General features: G+C 37.0%; 1 protein-coding gene across 10 annotated transcripts in view; it reads left to right on the top strand.

The window, feature by feature from the left end:
* LOC124255838 overlaps window positions 1–22,110 on the top strand; it is a 149,511-nt gene that overhangs the window by 30,697 nt on the left and 96,704 nt on the right. For 6 of the 10 annotated variants that reach the window (XR_006892777.1, XM_046689781.1, XM_046689776.1 and 3 more), the window contains exons 4-9: window positions 6,110–6,219; window positions 7,308–7,433; window positions 9,592–9,612; window positions 11,023–11,106; window positions 18,743–19,048; window positions 20,907–21,019. Coding sequence is in view for 9 of the 10 variants with exons in the window: in XM_046689781.1 (XP_046545737.1) it covers window positions 6,110–6,219; window positions 7,308–7,433; window positions 9,592–9,612; window positions 11,023–11,106; window positions 18,743–19,048; window positions 20,907–21,019 (760 nt within the window). In the remaining variant the exon portion in view is untranslated. Of the gene's footprint in view, window positions 1–6,109; window positions 6,220–7,307; window positions 7,434–9,591; window positions 9,613–11,022; window positions 11,107–11,717; window positions 11,733–18,742; window positions 19,049–20,906; window positions 21,020–22,110 lie in introns of all 10 variants that reach the window. The other 4 variants (XM_046689775.1, XM_046689778.1, XM_046689784.1 and 1 more) reach the window with 4 other exon arrangements.

Below are 22,110 nucleotides of genomic sequence, written 5' to 3'. Positions count from 1 at the left end.
TTCAACTTTCACAGGCATCAGCATATAGAATGGAGACGAAATCCTTATCATGAAAAAGTCATGCTGAAGTGAAATTCATACCTTTTAGCGTGAAAGTGATCTCCTTTCATATCAAAAGCCTTTATTTCATGCCCATAGACGAGAAACAAATTAGTTCAAGGCCGTGGCCTAAGTGTGTTGTTTTCCTCAGACAAGAGCTTAATCAGTATGCATAGTATGGTATTTTGTGCCACAATAACTCTCCTCGTAACTGGTGTCTAATCTATCACACAGGCCAACTCTGATGCTGTCTTCAAACGTCATACATGTTTAATGTAAAACCACTTTGGTAAGGCCTCACTAAGCTCTTCCAAATCATCCCTTATCTCTAGTGATACACCTCGTTTGCCTCAAGCAGGGAAACTAATTGATCACCATTACTTTACAACATTTTTCTTTTCTCAAAATTCTGATTATGTGCGAGGCCATCCTGACGAGCCTTTCTTCTGCTGGTGGTGGACGTTACAAGTCTGGATACACAGTTGTGTAACTTTTTCATGGTGCCTATTCTTGGAATTATGGTGAATATGTGCATCATGCCAAGGATTGATTATCTTGGATAGAGAATATGCACCTCAAATGGGATGTTTCTGTTGCTCTGCTTCTGAAGGAAATCATCGATTAGCAAGTTTACCTGCATTTGATCGGCTGAAAATAACTTTTGGTATTGGCTTTCTTAATGACAATTGTGGTTATGATTGGTTCATTGACTCAAATGTTTATGAGAATTCAAAACAGTTTTTGGTACGGAAAAATGCAGTTTTTTAGGATGAATTATGTTGAATCGAATGTGTCAGTTTTGTTTCAAATGATCTGACTGTCTGGAGTCTGAAAGAAAGAATTATAATACAGAGTTGATTACATTGTAACAATAAGTAGAAAATGGATTTTGTGCAATTTGAAACTATATTGACAAAAAGAAAAGGTAGGTTTGTACAATAAAGAAAATCAAACTGATTGTTGATATCAGCTAATAGTAAATCACTGGTTTGTGAAATGGCTATTTTGCCATTGATTTGAAGAGCTCTCAAACATGAATGTTACCAGTGATGAAATGATGTCCACGTCAGTTGGGTCCGTGCTTTACTTCAGTGTTGTTGCAGAGCTAGGCAGCATGTGAGACCCTTTGTCTTCTGATACAAATCTACTTAGATTTTCATGACTGTGTCGTGGTTAAATTATTTATGGGTTATTGATCTTAATCTGAAAGTTGCATGTTTCGCGATTAGTCATGTTTTGTGTTTGGACAAGACAGTGACACAAGTGTAGATTCATTGACCAGACAGCTGGACAAAGAAATCGGAAAACGCTCTGAAATTGTGGAAATGATTGGTGGATGTTGTTCACGGAGTAATATCTTTCAAAGCTACTTCACATTTATGAATAATAATAAATAGTTTCAATTGTAGGATATTTTTCTGAGTGGATTTCTTAACTTCAGTCTGTGGATATTTTGGTTGTGAAACAGGTTTGTTCAAGTCAATCAATATTTGGTTTCACTGTGAATAAATGATGTAAGCATTAAACATTTTCTTGAGAAATGTTTTAAATGGAAAACTGAATTCAAGGAGCCAGTGCAAGATGTTGTGCGTGTGATGTTAGAGTTTTATAAAGTGCTGAAGTATAGAGAAGAATCTGTATTTAAGTTCGGATTACTGTGAAAGACAAGTGTTGTCTGTAACTGATGGGACAATGTCGACATCAACTGTGAACCATTTCAATGGTGAGATTTTCCAAAACCTCATCGAACTGCTGGAGATGTACGTACAAATACGTCTGTACCATGACCACAGCCAGGCCTGCAAATACATTATGAATCGGTAAGAGAGTTGCCTTCATTCATTTTACATTGTATTGCCTGTGTTTCAGTAATCTGTTCTGGAAATGATTCTCGTCTGAGTTTAATTCTTTGGTCCCAGTTTTTTATCAATTGTCTGATGTTCGGATACTGCCATGAGAAGTAACGGACCACACATTATGTCATCCTGGTTGATGCAGCTGTGTTTTCTGTGGTTACTATAACAAATAAAATTGTATATACAGTTTTGAGTGTTCCATAAGAAAACTTGGGTTACAGCATCCGAAAAATTTAAACTCTTAATGGTCAAACATCTGCAGTTTTAAAAAGAGGATAGCATTAAGTAGTAGAGAATTACTTTCCAACACATGTATTTAATTTGAAAGGGACCTGAATCTTCTTAGTATAGACTTGTACCATCAATCTTAATATCGGTTTACCGATTCTTTTGGATGCCAAAATTTATTTATTGATCAAATAATCATAAAATCAATGTTAAAATACTCCCTCATATTTTAATGGTATATATTCATAAAATATTCCTTCTACAATAAATAAATGTTTGATGAATAAGAGCAAAAAATGATCATACAGTTAACATGTGCATGTCACTGTTGCTAAAACGTATAATCTGAAACTGCATTTATTCTCTGTCTGGGTCTTTGTGCAACTTTAAGGAGCTGGAGGTCATTTGAAGGTCAGGGAGATGTAATTACATAGAATTTGTTAAACAAAACTAAGAACTGCATATCCAAACATAGTATCAACATGATCTGTGTCTGGTCTGTAAGCAAGAATCTTCAACAATCTATGAATTTATCTCTGAGTCTTTTTGACACATCTTATTAGAAGCTATTGTGTGGTTGCCACTTGGGAACTAACAACATTGGAAATTGCTTCCATCATGTTTTTTGTCAGCAGTTTTGACAACCTGTTAACATGTCTCTGTGACTAACTTACTAAGGTACTTCTGAACCAACCTTTCTTATCTTGTGATTATATACTATGATACTGTATGTATGTATGTATGTATGTATGTATGTATGTATGTATGTATGTATGTATGTATGTATGTATGTATGTATGTATGTATGTATGTATGTATGTATGTATGTATGTATGTATGTATGTATGTATGTATGTATGTATGTATGTATGTATGTATGTATGTATGTATGTATGTATGTATGTATGTATGTATGAATGAATGAATGACTAAAAAGGCAGGGATCATGACGCGGAAATGTTTAGATCAATTAGTGGAACAACGATAACTGTGGAGCACAAGCCTTTTATGCATAAACATATATCACATCCTATAGTTTTGCAAGTGATACATGCAGTAGCGCCACACATGTGAGTCAGGGGTCACAGACATTTTTGTAACTTTCAAGGAAAGTCAGTTGGCATTTATGAACAATTATTACTGTCAGTCTTGAGGATTCTTCTTATCTTCAAATTTTGATTTACTTGATTTCACTCACTGTCTATATATGCACTAGCGATTCAGTGGCTGCAGTGAAGTCGCATCTGTGGACTATTGGCATGATGGAAACTGGTAAAGGTCTGCATGCAGTGGCCAGTGTGTTTAATGTTTCACAGTCAGTGATTACCAACAAAACCCAGAATGTTGACAATCGATGATCAGGGTCCCACAGGTCAACAAACAGCCAATGTCAACCTGAGACCTCATGACAGATTTGGTGGTGGGTCAGTTATGACTGAAAGAACCCTACTCCATATTGTCCAAGGAAGGATCACTGGACAGTTCTATCATGAAAACCTATGACACCCTTTGTTGTCCCAAATGCAAGGACATTTGGTTGACGTTTTGTCTTTCAAGATAGGGAGTCACATGCATCAGCATCATACTCTGAGAGCAGATTGGCTGACTTTGGCCAGGTGCTGCTAACAGAGTGGTACAGACTCCCTCAAATTGCCATTGGGACAACCTCTGTGGAGGTACTACACACTACTGATCCAAAACACATCAACATATCCCATCTTACCCCTGTCATCCTTCCAGATCGTTGGTCATAACATCCACTGAAGTACTTAACTACTTGTAATATGTTCCAGATTTGTTCATTTTTTATCATACAGGTATAGTTAGAATTTCTAACAATCTGAGATATTTTACAATATTTCCTTGTATCCCGTCTTGTTGTGAAGAGTGTATAATTAAAAAATATGTGTTCTGACCACACTACAGAAGATGTTACCATTTGATTATACAATTGCACATACCAATTCTCCTTTCCAAGGACTATTTTATTCTGAATACAACAGCATGGGCCAGTCTGTGTGAAGGTTCATAAACAAATGTACTCACACAAGTGAAATTCAGTTCTTTTGTTATTTTGTCAGAAGCATTGCTTACATTGATGACCCTATATTGTTGAGATAAGTTTGTATATGTCAGCTTGTTTGCCAGATTCTGGTTCGGGTAAATATATGATACTGACACAGCAAGATATTTGATGGGCTGATAAACCAGGAGCACTTGCTGGGAAGACGGGTAAAAAAAGTGGGCATGGTAATGATGCGTGGTACTCAACGGGACTGAATCATACATGGAAACAGTCATGAACTGTGATGAAGCACTTCCAAGTGCCAATCAAACTAGTCTATTGATTGAAGTTCTGGATTATTGAACTCAGTTTTCAGGGTTGATTCCTAGCGCTATACTGCTAACCAATGCCTTCGTACACAATGTTCTTGGGAGCTGGGAATGGAGGTATTTGGCCTGGAACATACTGAACACTGAAAGTGAAATTTATGTCTCTAAACTGGGCAATTATTCAAATTATATGGATCAGTTACTCTAATTATTACAGAGCAGTCATTGAAATTATTCAGGCCCGCAGAGTCAGTAACTGTCAAGCATGATAATGATGTTGTAACTGTTCTGACAGTATTTCGGTACGTCAACATTGATGTTTGTGTTACATCAATAATGATTTACAGTGTGTGGATCACTGAAACTTCACTTGTAGGTGTGAATTTAGCTATCTTCTTTTTAACCATATTTGTAAATTGTAATATTAAAACACTGATGTTTCATAATACTTTACTGTCCAGGCACAAAAGAACATTTATTCACTATACTGACCCATTCCAAGTCTGACTAAGAGTCTGTCAGTAGATTGTGGTACACTGATGTTGTGTGTATGTGGATGTGTCTGTTGTTGAATCCAGGGAACTCAGATTGCGTGGGGACTGTCTTGGGTGGCATGCTTCACTATCCAAGGCTGTTTACTGGTGTCATATCACATACACAGAAGCAGTAAACCATTTAAAGTTGCAATTTTAGAGTTGCATCATCCACTGTCACCTTGAGATTTTTTTCTGAACAGAAAAGAAATGTCAGTTATGTAACATGCAGTCTACAGTTTTGATTTGTTGTGATGACGCTTTCATGCTTTCTTGCATTCCTCAGGATTCACTATATTCACCATCCATGTCAATAGTGCTTATTGGATGCAGTATTTTGTGTGAGGTGAAACCCTCTGCTGATCAGGTTGATTATACTGTAGGATTTCTAACTTTTCATGAGACAATCAGAAAAACGTTGAAAAAACTTTCAGTGTTTGTCTTAAAACGTAATATCACGAACGCTTGAATGTTGAAAGTTCTCGATTCTGACAAAGCGTTGGGGTAGCCCAGTGGTTAAAGAGTTCACTCGTCATACAGAAGATCCACGGGCCTAGAGTTTCGAAGCTCTCTTAGTGCTAAGATAGTCGTAAGTTAATGTTCATGTATGTCACTTACGACTATCTTAGCACTAAGAGAGCTTTGAAAGTCTAGGCCCAGGTTTTTATCTCAATCACTAAATAATCATTCTGTTAAGTTACAAACATTTACATTATTTATTACATAAATTGACATTGCCATGCTTTGTGGATTTGTACACTGTGCATTCTGTTGTTTTTTTATAACTCCATAAATGCAAAATATATTGAAGACAATCCTCAACTGAGCAAGTTACTTTGTAATACAGAAAGATGACAGGATATAGAAGCCCTACAATGTAATCACTTGTGAAATAGGTTCTGTAAAATACTTTAACAACCTCGTTATCCTTTCATGGTTATCAATTTTGTACAGTGATGCATTGGACGCAGCAGCTTTACATTGCAGCATTTCTCCCAGTTCTTCAGCATATCAGCTTTCTGCCTCAGGCCAGGACAAAATTTCAGCCACTTTGTCGTCGCTCTGTACCTATATATGGAAGTAGTTTCCCACTCTAATTGGTCCCGCTGGTGTTTTCAGAGACCCAAACATACAGAAAATGCAACAGAGACAGGAAGAGATGCGCAGAGTACGAGAAGAGATTGAACGTCAACAAGAGGAAGAGTATGCCAAACAGGAACAGGAAAAAGGTAGAGATTTTGTTCTCGTTTTTATTTCCAGTAACGTATTTTTTGTTTGTGTTTCTTTTTTTTCATGCATATTTTAATTAAGAATTCTTTAAATTTCAGCTTTTTATGCCAATTCAAGCATTGTTTCGGTCATAATTGTTTTGCATATCATTAAAATAAAACATCATCCTTCCTTTGATGATATTGAGTTTTTTATAAGTCTGAAACCCACTTTTGTAGTATTCATTGATTATACTGAAATGATTATTCATTTGTATTGCAGAATATAGATGTGTGAAATAATTTTTATTCCACAGTTTTACCAAATGCTACTTTTTCTCAATGCACTAAGAAAAACTCTTGAAAAGATACATGATAAGAAGGAAAGGTTATGGATGTTGCCACCTTGACCTGTCTTGACCATTGATTACCAAAGAGCAGTTCTAGGCTCCCCATCTATTCTTGGCCATCAACCATTGTGTAGGCAAGGTGCAAGTCGAGACAAAGTGCATTTAGCTACATTATTGTACATTAGATGTGTAAGATGTGTGTGTTTTGGAAATAGGACATAATTGGATTGTGGAGCTGTGTTTTGGCCATGATGTTACTTAATGGTGGGTATAACACTGTTATGTCCAGCTTGGAACCAGGGTAAACTGTGCCATTTAGGTTGACATATGACTTTATAATGTTATTGATTGAAGAAAGTGCTGGCATTTTAAACCATTACTTGCATAATCAGGAAAAAAGGGTTTTACTTAATACAAATATGTAACAGCTAAAATCTTTTCAAAACTCTTTAACATGTTTGCGGGTTCATGTATACTGAAGACAGGTACATTGATCAAAAGTTGAGACCTACTTTTAGTCTTTGCATTTTGCTGGATTAAGATAGTTATTGATTTGTATTATTTTGTTATGACAGTACAGATCATTTAAGCATGCATAATTTGGGTGATTGTGTGATTATTTTATCAGGAATGTTAATAAAGCGTCTTTCTCCTGTGTAAATGCACAAGATATTGCACAGATTTTGAAGGTGAGGTAGGAAGGAAACACACTACTTCACATTACCTCCCTTTGTTGAGTTTGGTTCCTGTTTTGTCCAGTAGATGGTGCTGAGTGCAGTGGGTCAGAGGACACAGGTAATGCCAGTAATGGTGCAGAGGCCGAGGGTGAAGGTCAGGGGTCCCCTGATGAGGAAAAACCGCGACCTGCAATTCCAACTTTTGCTGGCAAGTTTTGCATCCACTAACATCCAGCCTGGAATACCCACTAACTGCCCTCACCTCGGGTGTTGCCAATGGAAGTCACATTCACTCTGAAAGGGTTAGGGATTTAATGAGACCTTTTAGAGAGTTTTATCCCAACCTATGTTAACAATCATTTCTAGATCAGAAAAGTGAAGTGTATAAATGCATATCATTCTGTCAACAGTGTTGAAAAAGAAACAATGGTGTACCTGCTGTTTTCACAATTATGCTGTTTGTGGATAACATTTATGAAGTCTGGAGCTTGTATTGAATGCTGATTGTGTTGTAATCTCTGACCTTGCCACATATATAACCTGGGGTCCAATTCATTGTGGTTTGAACTATATGTCAGGGGTGGAAATAACTTTAAAATTGCTAGTGTACTCCGGTACAGTGGCACATGTAAAATCACTTGCCCTGATAATTTTTCCACTATACTGGCTGATTTTCTTGGTGATTTTTTAAATAAACACCATAATTAACATTGCAAAGTCAACTGGACACCGGTACAGTGTGATATACAAATTTGCTTGCCCGACAGAAAAAAACACTGGACTGGGGTGTCGGGCAATGGGTTATTTCCACCCCTGTATGTTCTATCACAGGCTAACAAATATTGTAAAGCTACTAACACTTGGAGGATTGGGCCTCTGGTCATTGATGTGCAGATCGTCAATAGGCATAAAGAAATGATGAAGAATGCTGTTATAATCTGAAACGTTGTTAATTATCCAGAATTTGCTAACAATTTTGTCAAAAAGATTATTGCATTAACGGATCCTAAAATCTAGGATAAATATTCAGCTAAAAATTATTTGAAAGTTTGATCTCAGGCATCTAAACATTTGAAACTTAAAACTATTTTTAGTAATGGTGTTCATCAGAGCACATTTTGTAGACATGTTCCAAATTTTAATTTTTTGGTATCCAAAGATACTTACCGCTGCAGAGGAAGCTGTTTATGTACCCACACATACTTCAGCAACGTTTATTTAGGTTTATGAATTTACTGATTTATGATGAGGATGCATTCTCAAAGGAAACAGGCTGTTTCTGTGTTTTCCCAAAGCCAAGAATTGGTCTGGTTACCGACATCGTTTTCATTTTCAATACTGTATCAGGAATAATTGTTTCTGTTTTTTCCCCGAAGAGAAGACTATGAAATCTTTCATTCCACCCTGACATTTGACATGTGACTTTCATGTGGTGATATGTACTCTATGAACCCTGAATTAACCACTGGCCTTTGCGAGAAGATGGAGTCCCTTAAACACCTGGGACTGGATGACCTTTGACCTAGACGGAGACAGTGATATTTAATATTTTATGCTTTCTCTTCATCTTAGGTTTCCTTTGATATGCATAGTTGCCTCGTTCATTTGCTCCTAGGGTGCAGATCGTCAGTGAATGTTTTCCTAATGCATGATACATGACAATGGCTGCAGGTTGCCTAGACTGTCAGTTGTGATTGTATAGTTGTGGCATAGGGGAAGTTGTACTGCAAAATAATCAAGTCATTACATTCTAATTATGCAAACACATAAACAAGGTCATTCTAAATTAAGTCCTTTCATGATTGTCAGCCTCCTGACCAAATGAAGTAAATAGCAGTCATCAGTTAGTGGGTAAACATTTCAGGGAGCATCCATTTGATTAAGAATGGGGGAGGAGTGATTTTCTTTCAATGAACAATACTTCTCTCAAGCTCCAACTAACTATGTATTATTAAGCACCAAACAGCAGGTTCATTTCTACTGTTAACAAAACCCCTTTATGTGCTTAGGTACTTTCCACAAAACAAAACGATTCATTTCTCCCCTTTCGAAAATCCAGCTGATGTTCCCTTTTGGTAAAAATGAATACTTTATTGAATCCCATCCAAAGACAGCTAATGTACAGTTGGTGTGAACAGATCAGTACAGATTTATATTCTTTATTTGTATTCACAGTAAAGAAATTACTTCCAACTTATGTTGTTTTAAACATATGGATGAAAATCTAATTATTGTGGCCTACCTTGTACTCAGTTTTCAGTCAGGTTGAAACTGACATGTTTGTGATAATAGGTGTCTGTTGCTTATGTATATTTTCAATAAGTTTTACTTTTGACCTTTTATAACAGTTGAAATCTCTTTCTCAGATGTGCGAGCTTTCTTTACTGGTAACTATGGTGTAAACTGAAGGGTTGAGGGTTGACATTAACTGGAATATAATCAGTCTATCTTGTACAATATGTAATATATAGTAGGACATTTTCGAAAAACCAGCTTGCCTCTGCACAATGTTAGCCATATTCCTGCCCCATTTCCTGTCCGAGACCATTCCACGAACCTGCACATGCTGTTATATATTCTGATGCTAACTCACTCACTCACTCACTCACTCAATCATACTACTTGCTGATTTTAGTGAGATATACAGCTGAACTCATAGTACACACTTACCCAGGCAGCACTGTTGAATGATAGATAGTCAATATACTAGTAATTTGTTAGTGCCTAAAGGTTACTACTGTCAGAGTGTAGGACAGGTTTTGTACAGCATGCTGAGAAAGACATTGAGTCTGCTGAGGTTGTTGGAAAACACCTGTCTGAAATGTCTGGGGATTATCAATAACACTAAAGTTGGCATGTCTCGTTGATATATTGGAAGACATTACAGAATGGTTATTCTATTTCCATATTCCAATAAATTCTCCTCATTCACAATGAACATGATGGCCTATTTTTACATAAAACATGTCTTCTGGAACATTGCAATTATTCTCTTAGCCATCAGTATGCTTCATACCAATGAAATGTGGCTGAGGGTTGGAGAGAAGGTTTTTCATAATCTCAATACTTTAAATTGGAACAAACTTCACAAAAGTTAAGTTTCGACATACTAATTTGTAGACTAATATTAAGTTTCAATATAATGCACATTTTGCTTTTTTTTCTGTTTGAAATTGTCCTTCTACCATGTTTAATGGTGATGCATTCTCCCCTGACTAAACAGCCTTTCTCATTATTTTACGGACCATGCTAAAACTGATTGTAGTCTAATATACTCATTTAAACATTATTGTCTGTTTAGCCTGGCATGCTGGTGGAACATGTAGAAGTTTGTACTGTTGTAGATGCATTATTTGCTTATCATTTTTGGTTAAATGTTACAATCGTAATAAACTCTTCCAATTGTTATATTTATTAAATCCTATATACCTATTAGCATGGAAAAGCATCAGTTCTATGGCTGAATGACTCCCCAACGAATATTCATCTATGTTAATTAATATTTGGTTTTTATGTCACAGCAAGTGATATTCATACTGACAGTAGGGTTTGGTGCCTTGTGCTTGTGAACATCTGTGACGACAATATGTAACAGCATAACAGAATTCACATAGCTTTGTAGTTCATTCCTCTTTCATTCAGCCACGATCTTGTAGAGGGTTTTAATTCACCAGTGAGTGTTCATGGAATTAATGTCTACCTTCCATTTGTTTTGAAGTTTTTGTGGATCCATGCTGTGACTTTATACCCTTCATGCTTGATGTACTCGCTTCTCAACTGCTGTTTTCTCTTGACAGTTTATGAAATGGACGATGAGAAAGATGGATTACTTGACAACCAGTATACAAACAACAATGGGAAGGCCTATCAGGCACCCAAAGGTAACTGACAGACGTCACCTGTCACCTGCTAGTGGCGGCCATTTTGAAATATCTTGTGGCTGCCATTGAGGTTCAGTTGTGGTTTCTTTCTGTTGGTGGTGGGGGTTGTGTGTGGAAATTGGGCTTTCCTGATCTTACCAGTCTGGTGTAGGCCAGTTTTCTTTCAGGGAGCAGAGGAATGCAGTTCTGGAAAGAGTTCCACTTACATCAGTTACTAGTCCTAGCATTGTTTGGAGATGATGACTCTCAAAATGGATATGTGTATAAACATCACATTGGGATTCATCTTGTGACAGAAATCATGCAACTTGAGACATCAGGGTTTAAATAAATAATTTACATTCATATACATTTGATAAATAATCTGTGATTAACAACTGTGTTTCTGTGTAGATGTGGACTTTATTGGACACAAATATCAAAATTACACTGTTATAAGAAGGATATGTTAAGATGTTATGTCTCTTCTGTGAAAGGGATTCATTTGATAATATCCATGTTCCCTGATGCCACAAGTGAGCTGATTTCTGTCATGTCCAACTGTGCTCAGTGACTCCATCCTGCCCCAGTAACAACCTCACACTGATACCTCCATGTTACTCTCATTCCAGTCGTACGGTCCACCGGTAGGAAACTTGCTGTAGTGTTGCCGTAGTTAGCGTGTTGACTGTGCTGTGGAGCACTCTATAACTTGTCTATATACTCTGTCTCACCTGGCTAACACCAGCTACTCGCACGCTCATTCCAGTCACTCTAATCAACAACATCAGCTGCAAAAATATGTCTTTTTAAATCTGGATTAATTGCTAAGCTACTGGGTCTTTGATCTAATCTTAATGTTAACTGTCAATTCGAAATGAAAATGGTTGGAAAAACTACAAAAGAATTGATTATTCTAAACTAATTTCGTAGCTTAAATCAAATGTTCACCTCTTTCAAATTTTATCAATCTATCCTCACTTATCAGTGTATGATCTCAGAGCATGTTTTGTTCCTGTTGAAAACACACTTGCAAGAACACATGACATGCATCTTCCATCACATCCACACTGTTAACTTGTCATGACACCGAGTATTGACCACCCTGTGTGAGAGGTGCCCTTGTCAGTGAAGTTCACCTTGTATCAGGTCAAAGTCTGGGGTACAGGTCATGCCATTGTCAAATAAATGGCCTGGAAGACAGGATAGTTGTGGATTTCAACTTCCTTGGTTCAGTGGTATGGTTTGGTGCCGGTACTGGTACCAGCTGCGTGATGAATTACTGGCACCTGCACTGAAACATCACATTGAAACAACTGAAATATGTTCCAGAAGTCTATCCTGTCTTTGGTGATATTTAGCACTAAGTACCACTCAAAGAGAAAAATCAATAACATTTCGGGAATCATGAAATAGTGAATTTGTTGGCATTTTGTCTCAATTGTGTACAATTAATGCCATGAAAATACTTTCATGGTACCACAGTGTTTCATGGAGTTCTAAAACTGGTCTAGATTTTAGGGGTAAACGGATCTGATGAGGGCTCCTATGGCTACCAGTCATCATGTGTGTTCTTATGCTTGTGGTATATCTGCTTCCACATCTGACTCTCTGCTGTTGATATCATACATATACTTGTGTACACATCAGAGCTACATCACACCTTCAAGCTCCTCACACATCCAGGCAAATATGTCCAAGCCATAGCAGAAAGAATCTTCAGCTATGACAAAATGATTATTTGGTCTGTAGAACTGAATTTGTTTCAAAAAGAAAGTTGGAGTTAAAGCAAAAATTAACAGAAGCTCCTTGGGGGGGAAACAAACAGGATTACTCTTTGATGTATTTACGGTATTTTAAAAATATTGACGGGGACAAATGTACTGATACATTAACTTGAGGGACCTTCAACTTTTGATCTTTACCATCATTCCAAAACTAAAAATTAAAGGTTTTTGTGTTGTTGTATAATTGTCACCCGCATTACAAGTAGTGGGATATGCTGGTTTAGGAATCCTGGGAAGTGGTAGGAACTCTTTGTGATGGATATTCCTTTAGTGTTAAATAATCATTTAAAATAGATGTATTGCTTCCTCTTGGCTGTTTTGGGTTAAAGGGTTCGCTCGTCACGCTGAAGACCCGGGTTCGATTCCCCACATGGATACAATGTGTGAAGCCCATTTCTGGTGTTCCCGCCGTGATATTGCTGGAATATTGCTAAAAGCGGCTTAAAACTAAACTCACTCACTCACTTTGCTGTTTTGATGTCAGAATGATGTTAAACAGTAGAGAGAAAAATACGAAGATTAGACTAAATTACTACAATCTCTATCATGTCATATTCCTGGTTCTTGGACTTAGGCATTGAACTCTCTGATTCTAGTCATCTGTTTATTCAATTCCAGTCAGTGTATGAAAAAAAATTGTTTCTGTACTCTTTCTTTTTTCACTCAGTATGAACAAAAACATATTTTCTGTGCACCCTAACAAATGAACTAGCAATAGGTGTATAGTTTTGGCATAGAAAAGTAGCTCTTCAGTATATATGCGAAAACAATCTTCAATCTAAAATTGTAAAATGGATATTTAGCCATCAAAACTAAACAAAACTTATTATCCTGTTAACAACTCATTTACACAGCATGCTTTAAATGACCAACACAGTGATGGAAAATATTTCCCGTGGCTCCAGTAAAATATTTGCCTGAATGACTGAAGACATACCTGCTTCACACCAGTCCTTATAGTCATGGCTGTGTAGCTTTAGCTGTGTAGGAGAGTTAGGACTACATACCTATAGCCCATTTGTAGTGTGCTTTCTATGGAGAAATATAACCTATGTCTGTCACACGGTATAGCCATGTGTTGTCAGCTAGTCATTCCGCCCACTAAACAGGCTGACTGGCCAACCTGCTGTAGCTGGATGATTTATTTGTGAAACCTTTCTGAATAACAGGTTCTGACTATCCTAAAATATATGGATACTTCAACTTCTTGTATTGATCAAAGCATTAAGGTTAATGATTGATGTGGATGTTTTCAGTCAGTTCACATACTTTCTACGTTAAGTGTTAACAGCTAAAACCCATGGCTACATCTGTGAATCAAATATTTAATATGGATTCTTGAAACTATAAGCCTTTCTAAACTTGCTTCACATTTACCACCACAGCCTCTTGTTCTTTCATCTTATATGGAATTTCATGCAAATCCTTGCCTTTTGATTTCAGCTATTTTAAACCTTTTTCATCTGTCTTTCATTTTTCTCTGATATAGTATCTTAGTTACAATTAGAGACTGGTAAACATGAAAACTGTGTGGATCAAAATATCTCTATGGCAACGGTAGCAGATGCATTTTGTATGATAAAAATGATGAGGATATGTCCTTGCTTATGAATAAACATGTTTACGTAAAATCGTTACTATGACAACTGTGAATTGCTTGAAAGGTAACCTAAAATAGCATCGTGCAGGTGTTGCAATCAGAGACTATTGGGGAAAATTGCAAGTCAGCAATATGTCCATGGCTAGCCGAGGCTGAAAAGAGGCATTATTGTGTGCCTAAAGAAAGAAGATGTGACAGAACAGTTTCCAGATGGAAGCATAATGAAAAGTATTGGAAAATTGTTCCAAAGACACTTACAAATATCGATGAACATTTTTATCACATAAAAGATACTATTACCCACGCCTTGAAAAACGGCATTATTCTATGTTTGGAGAACTAATTTCTTTGAAGTTTAATCATCATCAGATTGTTGGACTAGCTTTTGTGTCACAGAACAGTTGCTATTTTCATCTTTTGTCTGTGGCTTGTTCATTGTAGATATTCAGTTCATGGTCATTTACAATGATGGAACCAGCTTGTTTACAATATCATCTGAAATATGAACCAGCAATAATGAATTCTACTGATCATGCGGAAACTGTTTTTGAATAGATTCCATTGATATTTTCTGAATTTCTGAAATGAAAATCAGAATGAATGAATGGTTAATAAAACTTATTGTCAAAGTCTGTTAGAAAGAAGAATGACATGACATGATCGTGAGATGAAACTAGACAACCACCTGCCATGAATGCATCCTGAATGTGCATGCATTGATATTGATGCATGGCTGTGAAATGAAATCTGTTCAAATCTTGAAAAACATAGTCCAAATTTAACCGAAGTAGATTAAAAAAATAAAAATTGCATGTGCTAAATGAGATTAATTCTTCTGAATGAAAAACCCTGGAATATCGTACATAGATGAAACTCTGTATTTATAAAACGTTCACATCAGAAATTGACATGATGTCATCTCTGCTACTTTCTTCCTCCCTTCCTTTTTCCTTCGGTCTATCATGTTTTTCTGTGTGCATCCATGACAAGCTCTGGCTTACAGTTGTCAGGTGTCTGTTAGATGTTGTTAAGTGTTGTACATGCATCAGACATTGTTTTGTACAAAATGCATTTTTTCATTCATGCATAACAACTAAAAACAAAATCTTTGAAGTATAACTATTTCAGAAAAACATATCATGATAACTGCTGATCATAATGATGTCATTAATAATTATATTAGTAAAGATTAATTTGTGTCGCTAAGTCTATGGAAGGTAGGTGCTACAAATATTTAATTGATTTCAGTCTTTGCTTTGTGCAAATTTCATTCTTGACAACCTTTTGTTAATCAACAGAAGATGCGTTTCAGTGCTGTAATTTTATTAAGTGAAGGATAGCATGTTAATTTTAAAATAGTTTTATCATGTTGTGTTAGAATATAGGAATTCATTGATGTGCAGTCATTGGCGAACCTTTGTTAAATTCAGTCATGAACATTTTCCCTTACATTCCATCTGTGGTTTGCACTTGTCATGATTTGGTTTTCATCCTTCCATGCTATCATCTTAGTTTTAGTGGCAGCATATTCATTTCATTCTTGACATTTACCTTTACGTTTCTTATCAAAATTGTGTCTGTTTTCATAGAAAGTCAGTTAATATTTGTTTTTCCAGCAGTAACCATTCTTTATTTAACCCCTGAACCTTTTAACCTTGATTCTTATGATGCCTCTAGGTATGTTCATATCCTTGTGTTCTTCCTCATCACTTGGGTTTGCATTTCATTTCCTTACTATTTCAGTTTGCTGACTTTCAGGCATGACTTTGATTTACTTACTTTGAACTACAGAATTTTATGATTAGATTTGTTCTGCATAATGCAAGATTCGCCAGTCAAAGTTTCAGAGATTACAGAATCATGTGTAATTAAGGATATATTGAATTGATACCAATGTAGACTTTGTAGAAGAGATGGCATTTGATACCATTAATACTGAAATGTATTTGTGAAAGATTTATGCTTGATTGTGAACGTCATAATCTATAAACACTTCTCTGGTATTAAGATCCGACTTCAGATTTCCCCTATATTGTTTAATGCCACTCTAAAAACGTCATATGTCCTGTCATTATATGTCACGTTGATTTCTCTTTCTGGAACTATTTATGTCTCTGAAACTTTGAATTGTAACTAGCTAGAAATGTGATGACAAGTGTTGTAAATGCTAAAGTGCATTGCATCAGTATACAGTTAGTTGATCTACTACCATAAGTGTAACATTGGGAGCAAGGCATCTACAGACAAGCCTTTCAGATGTAAATACACTATCGATTCAACCAGGACTCCGTGTCATCTTGGAGCTCAGTGATTGTTGCCAGCGCAACAACTGAAATAGAATAACTTATTCTGAAATTCATTCCAAAGACTAGCAATGCTCTGTGCCAGACCTGAATAACAGGCAACTTGTATCAATTATTTTCAAAACCTTTTGATCTTTGAGAAATTTGTCTTTAGTCTTGTCCTTTGTGTTTTTTGATTGAAGAGAGCAATCAATGTGAAATGTCAATAAACAATGGTGCAAAATGAAATCTTTGACAACTCATAAAGAATGCAATGAAATGGTTGGCTAATTTAGTCAGCCTTTTTTATGGACATTTATAGTAAGATTATTTGATATCAGATATAACTTAAAGTTGTTACTGAATTGGAAAAATTGGTTTCTATAATTGTAGAGGAATAATGATGAAGAATACAACCTGCAAGTTATGAGGTTAAAGAGTTCACAGAATGTCTAACTTAAAAGTCTAGGTGATAAATTAATTTGATGAAAGTCTTGATGATGAATTTTGCTAGCTCTTGACATAGTCAGCTGGAGCTGGTTTCTTCACATACTGAAGGTGTGGCAGTCATATCTTTCTAGTATATACCAGAAAGTTAGGTTTTCCAACAAAAATACAAAATAAACTCTGCCTTTGTTTTTTATTTAAAAAAACAAACAACTTTCATGTTACTCTCCTATTCTTTAATAATCAAGCCATATAATCATAGATTTTGAACTTTTTTGATATTGGTGAAAATGGTTTCCATATTTTGTCCATTATTGAAATCAGTCATCTGAAGTAAACTATGAAGTAGAGCCTCATTATTATAAATGGAGCACACTTAAAATTGAAAAACATCTGAAATAAATTTTGAAATGTATGGGTGTGATATATGGACAAATAACATTATTTCGGTTTGTTATGAATTTCGAAAATTTTCTCCAGTGTTTATTTCCATGCGGAAATGAGTACATTACCGTGATTTGTGGCTGTTGCACTACACCCACTTTATCCTGTATTTACTAAACTGTCCCAAAATGTAACATATGTTATATTTGGGATTACACTTTCTCAGTAAAGTACAGATTCTTGTACTTTTTGGGTTGAATCCCATCTGGGATTCATACCCGCACCCTTAGAGTCAGGCACCTAATCGCCAGCACACAAAGTCAGACGCCTCGACCGCTCGACCACTTCCGAGTGGAAGCCGCGGTGGCCCAGCGGTCTAGGCGCCTGACTTTGTGTGCTGGCAGACTCTGAGGGTGCGGGTTCGAATCCTAGATGGGGCTCAGCCCAAAAGTGCTAGAATCTGTACTTTACTGAGAAAGTGTAACCCCAAATATAACATATGTTACATTTGACCACTTTCTAAAATGGCATTGTGTATTTCATGTCCCAAAATGAATAAAATAGTAACGACAGGGATACACTTCTTGACTAGTTCCATTGCCTCACCTACTACGAAATAGCAGTCGTGTTTGATAGTGTTAATTTACCTTTGGTGATGTGTGCTAAGCTAGTAAAAATGTCGACATAAAAATAGTTGTGGCTTGTTAACACAGTTGACTGTGTGAGTGTCTGTGCCCATTATTGTAGCATAACACTAGACATTAAGGCAAGAATGGAATTGTTGGCACTAATTTTGTTAATATCAGGTGAGGAATTTTGTCCAGAGCTTGGAAATTATCCAAATCTATGTATTTTTAGGTTGAAGTGTTAGGTTTATACTCTGTATTTTAACCTGACTTCTGAATAATCCTGTTTGGTGAGCTACAGTACCAAGGTATTTTCATATTGGTATTTTCAGAATGAAACAGAGCATTGCATAATTTGTTTTTGTACTTTGGTTGTAAAGTCCCGATGAGTGGATGACACTTTGTCCTGTAGAGTAGTTGTGCTGTCTGTACGTGCCCCAGTTTGACTAGCGTTGCATTGAAGCCAGAACCTGTTGTCTTGTGGCCTGTCCAACAGTGCATGCTGAATGTCTTTTGCATGGTTCTTTGTAGGTTATGAGTCTGATGATGAATATGAAGAAATAGAGGGCATTCGCTACACTCGCCGAAACAAAGGCAAAAAATATGCTCTGCTCCAAAAAGACGATTCTTTAGAGCATGGCAGCCCCATGACCCTCAACATTCGGACCAATGGCGGGCACCATACTAATCATGGCTCAGATATGAGCTGCAACTCCAGTTCTTTCCACCAATCTGAAAAAAGGCATAATTCGGAAACTCAGTATTCATCTCCGGACGAGGTGGGGAGTGATACCGAGCCCGCATCCAAAAACGCCTACGTGAGAGATCCCCATGGAGGTATAAGTGGCACCTTGTGTACTCAAATAATGCACAATGCACACCAAGAACCGGCAGAACAAGTAGGGACCAGAGACATGCTGAGGTGTAAGGACTGGCTAGGGACTGAAGTATAGGGCTTTGGTGTGTCATGTGCCTGATGGAAGTGTAGGGGCTTGAAAGGGGTTGAGGTATATAGACTAGCAAGTAAGACAAAGGGCTGAAGTGTCTTGGCCTTAGGTGGGTTTGGGCTTATGAGGGGTTGGGAACTAATGGACTTATTGAAATCAGTTTGAGGGACTGACAAAGGGCTGAAGTGTAGTGGTTTGGTGTATGGAACAGTTGCACCTATCAGCAAGGACAAGACTGAGGTTTAGTCACTTGAGGGCCACCAAGATGAGTGACTGTGTTGTAAATACCAGATAAAGTTAACTTGAAGGATTTGACCAGAGGGGGCCTGAGGAGTACGGACAACTGTCATGACTGAAAAGTAGGCTGTTCCAAGATGAACAGATGGTTCCTGGGTTCAGGTGATAGCAACTGGTGACTGACCGATACCTGGGAAGTAACTTGAGAAGAACTGACTGATGAAGTCTGACATTGTTGAGAGCGGGTGAAGGGGGTTTGGACTGTGGTAAAGACTGCAGACCAGTCATGTTCTTGACAGGGTATCAAAAATAGTCTCTGGCTAGACAGTTCTAAGTGTCAGTACATCCATAAATATAAACAGGTCTTGGTAAAAGAGGTTTTAGCTCATGCCTTGATGAATATACAAAACTGACCAAGCCATGGGAGGGGATACTGAGGATGAGGTTCTGTTCAACGCAGTTAGTATACAGGTATCTTGGGCAATACTCATCAATAAGTGAATGTATAGTCACATATTTACCTGATTACAGGGCGAAATAGAAGATGACATTAGAAAAGGAGGTAGTATAATACATTCAAACTCAAAATGATGTGATAAGTATATTTAAAAATTGGTGTCTTCATTATTCCAAGTGCAAAATAAGGTATGTATCTATCTTTCAAAAATAATTTAATACAGCAATCTTCAACTTTAGGCATTCACCAGAAGTCCATTCTAGTAAAATTCTGTTGAATCGAGTTAACTCAGCTAGAGGTACTGGTAGTTTAGAAGGAATGCTAAAATCTACAGAAATGATAGGTTTAGCCTACTTTGGTAAGTGACTATAAAGTGCACGTACGATACAGCAGTCCTGTAGAGATGCCATGGAAGGCCCCACCCACAGACCCAATGCTTGTCGTAACAGCCGACTGGTTGCATGGATCGTTGTTCATCATGCCAGCCACTGGTTTGCCGTGTCCAGACTCAAGGATACTGCTGTGACAGAGCTGGAATATGGCTGACCGTATAATACTTCACTTGCACATTCACCGATACATATGACTATATGTAGGAGTTAATTTGTCTGTGCTACTTGATATGGTGCTCAGATGTGAACTCCTTACTTGCAAACATAAATAAAAAACCTCACATCCAATTTTAATCTTATGATAAAACAATGTACTTTACAGTTAGTATTTATAAGGACAGTAAAACTTATATTTGTGACTGAAGAAATCTTTAACAAATATTTATGTAACCTACTGATATTAGGAACACTTTGAGGCCACCAATAATTTCAAATATTTAAAGTTTATTGTGTATAAATGTAGTTCAGTGAGGTAGTCCTTTAAATTGACTGAAGTATATTATGACCATTATTATTGATTTCAAGGTTTTCTCTGTCACTGTTTTTGACTGTTGTTAAAAATTGTAAATAATTAGGCATCAGAATTGTTTCATGGATGCCCATATGTCTTTCACAGACAAGAACATGTTAATGGATTATTGACACGTGAGTGTGTGTTGCAGACTCGGACACTGATGAGGAGACGGACCGCTTGCTGCAGAAGCAGTATCAGAGACGGGACCAGTATGTGGAGATTCCAGAACTCAGTGAACCACCTGTTAATAGAAGTGCTCAGGTATAATGTCAACCTTGCTCCCTGTGTATGGAGAAAATATCAGGGATTGAAATTATTCTTGTGTATTGACACATGAAACAAATTGTGAGTCCATGATATTTGATTGGTTAATAAGAAATGACTTTTCTGTTGGTGTTCCAAAACTGTCCCATATATCATGTCATGCCATTGTATGTCTGCTGTTTTCCGATTGGCAGATAATAGGGGCTCATTTATAAGAACTGACTTCAATATGCTTTAGCCCTAATAATAGTGGTTTAAATGGTATGCAAACTGCGTGTAGTGTGGTTTTATCTTTTATACCTCCATAAATGCTAAAAATTTAAAGACAGTTCTTAAATCTGTGAAGTAAGACTGAAGAGTGCAGTCAGATTGTTAAATATCGTGAATTCAGGTTGTCAAACACTGTGAGGTCAGATGCTGTGTAGTCAGGTTGTCAAATGCTGTGTAGTCAGGTTGTCAAATGCTGTGTAGTCAGGTTGTCAAATGCTGTATAGTCAGGTTGTCAAAGATTGTGTAGTCAGGTTGTCAAAGATTGTGTAGTCAGGTTGTCATATGCTGTGTAGTCAGGTTGTCAAATCCTGTGTAGTCGGGTTGTCAATGCTGTGTAGTTGGGTTGTCAAATGCTGTGTAGTCAGGTTGTCAAATGCTTTGTAGTTGGGTTGTCAATGCTGTGTAGTCGGGTTGTACGAGGTTGTCAAATGCTGTGTAGTCAGGTTGTGTCAGGTTGTCAAATGCTGTGTAGTCAGGTTGTGTCAGGTTGTCATATGCTGTGTAGTCAGGTTGTGTCAGGTCAAATGCTGTGTAGTCAGGTTGTCAAATGCTGTGTAGTCAGGTTGTGTCAGGTTGTCAAATGCTGTGTAGTCAGGTTGTCAAATGCTGTGTAGTCAGGTTGTGTCAGGTTGTCAAATGCTGTGTAGTCAGGTTGTGTGAGATTGTCAAATGCTGTGCATACAGGTTCAATGGTAAGAAATTTTCTTGTTCTGGTGACAAATTAGGCATATATTTCAAGGGGGTAGTTTGTGTTGCACTTTGCCTCATGATCCAAGGGAGATAATTAGTTGAATCCTAGCTTCTTATTCATCTTCAGA

Source organism: Haliotis rubra, unplaced genomic scaffold (assembly GCF_003918875.1).
Source record: "Haliotis rubra isolate DU_JTF1 unplaced genomic scaffold, ASM391887v1 Scf61, whole genome shotgun sequence".
NCBI lineage: Eukaryota > Metazoa > Mollusca > Gastropoda > Lepetellida > Haliotidae > Haliotis > Haliotis rubra.
The sequence above is the reverse complement of the archived record's forward strand: the minus strand, read 5'-3'. Positions and strand labels throughout refer to the sequence as shown.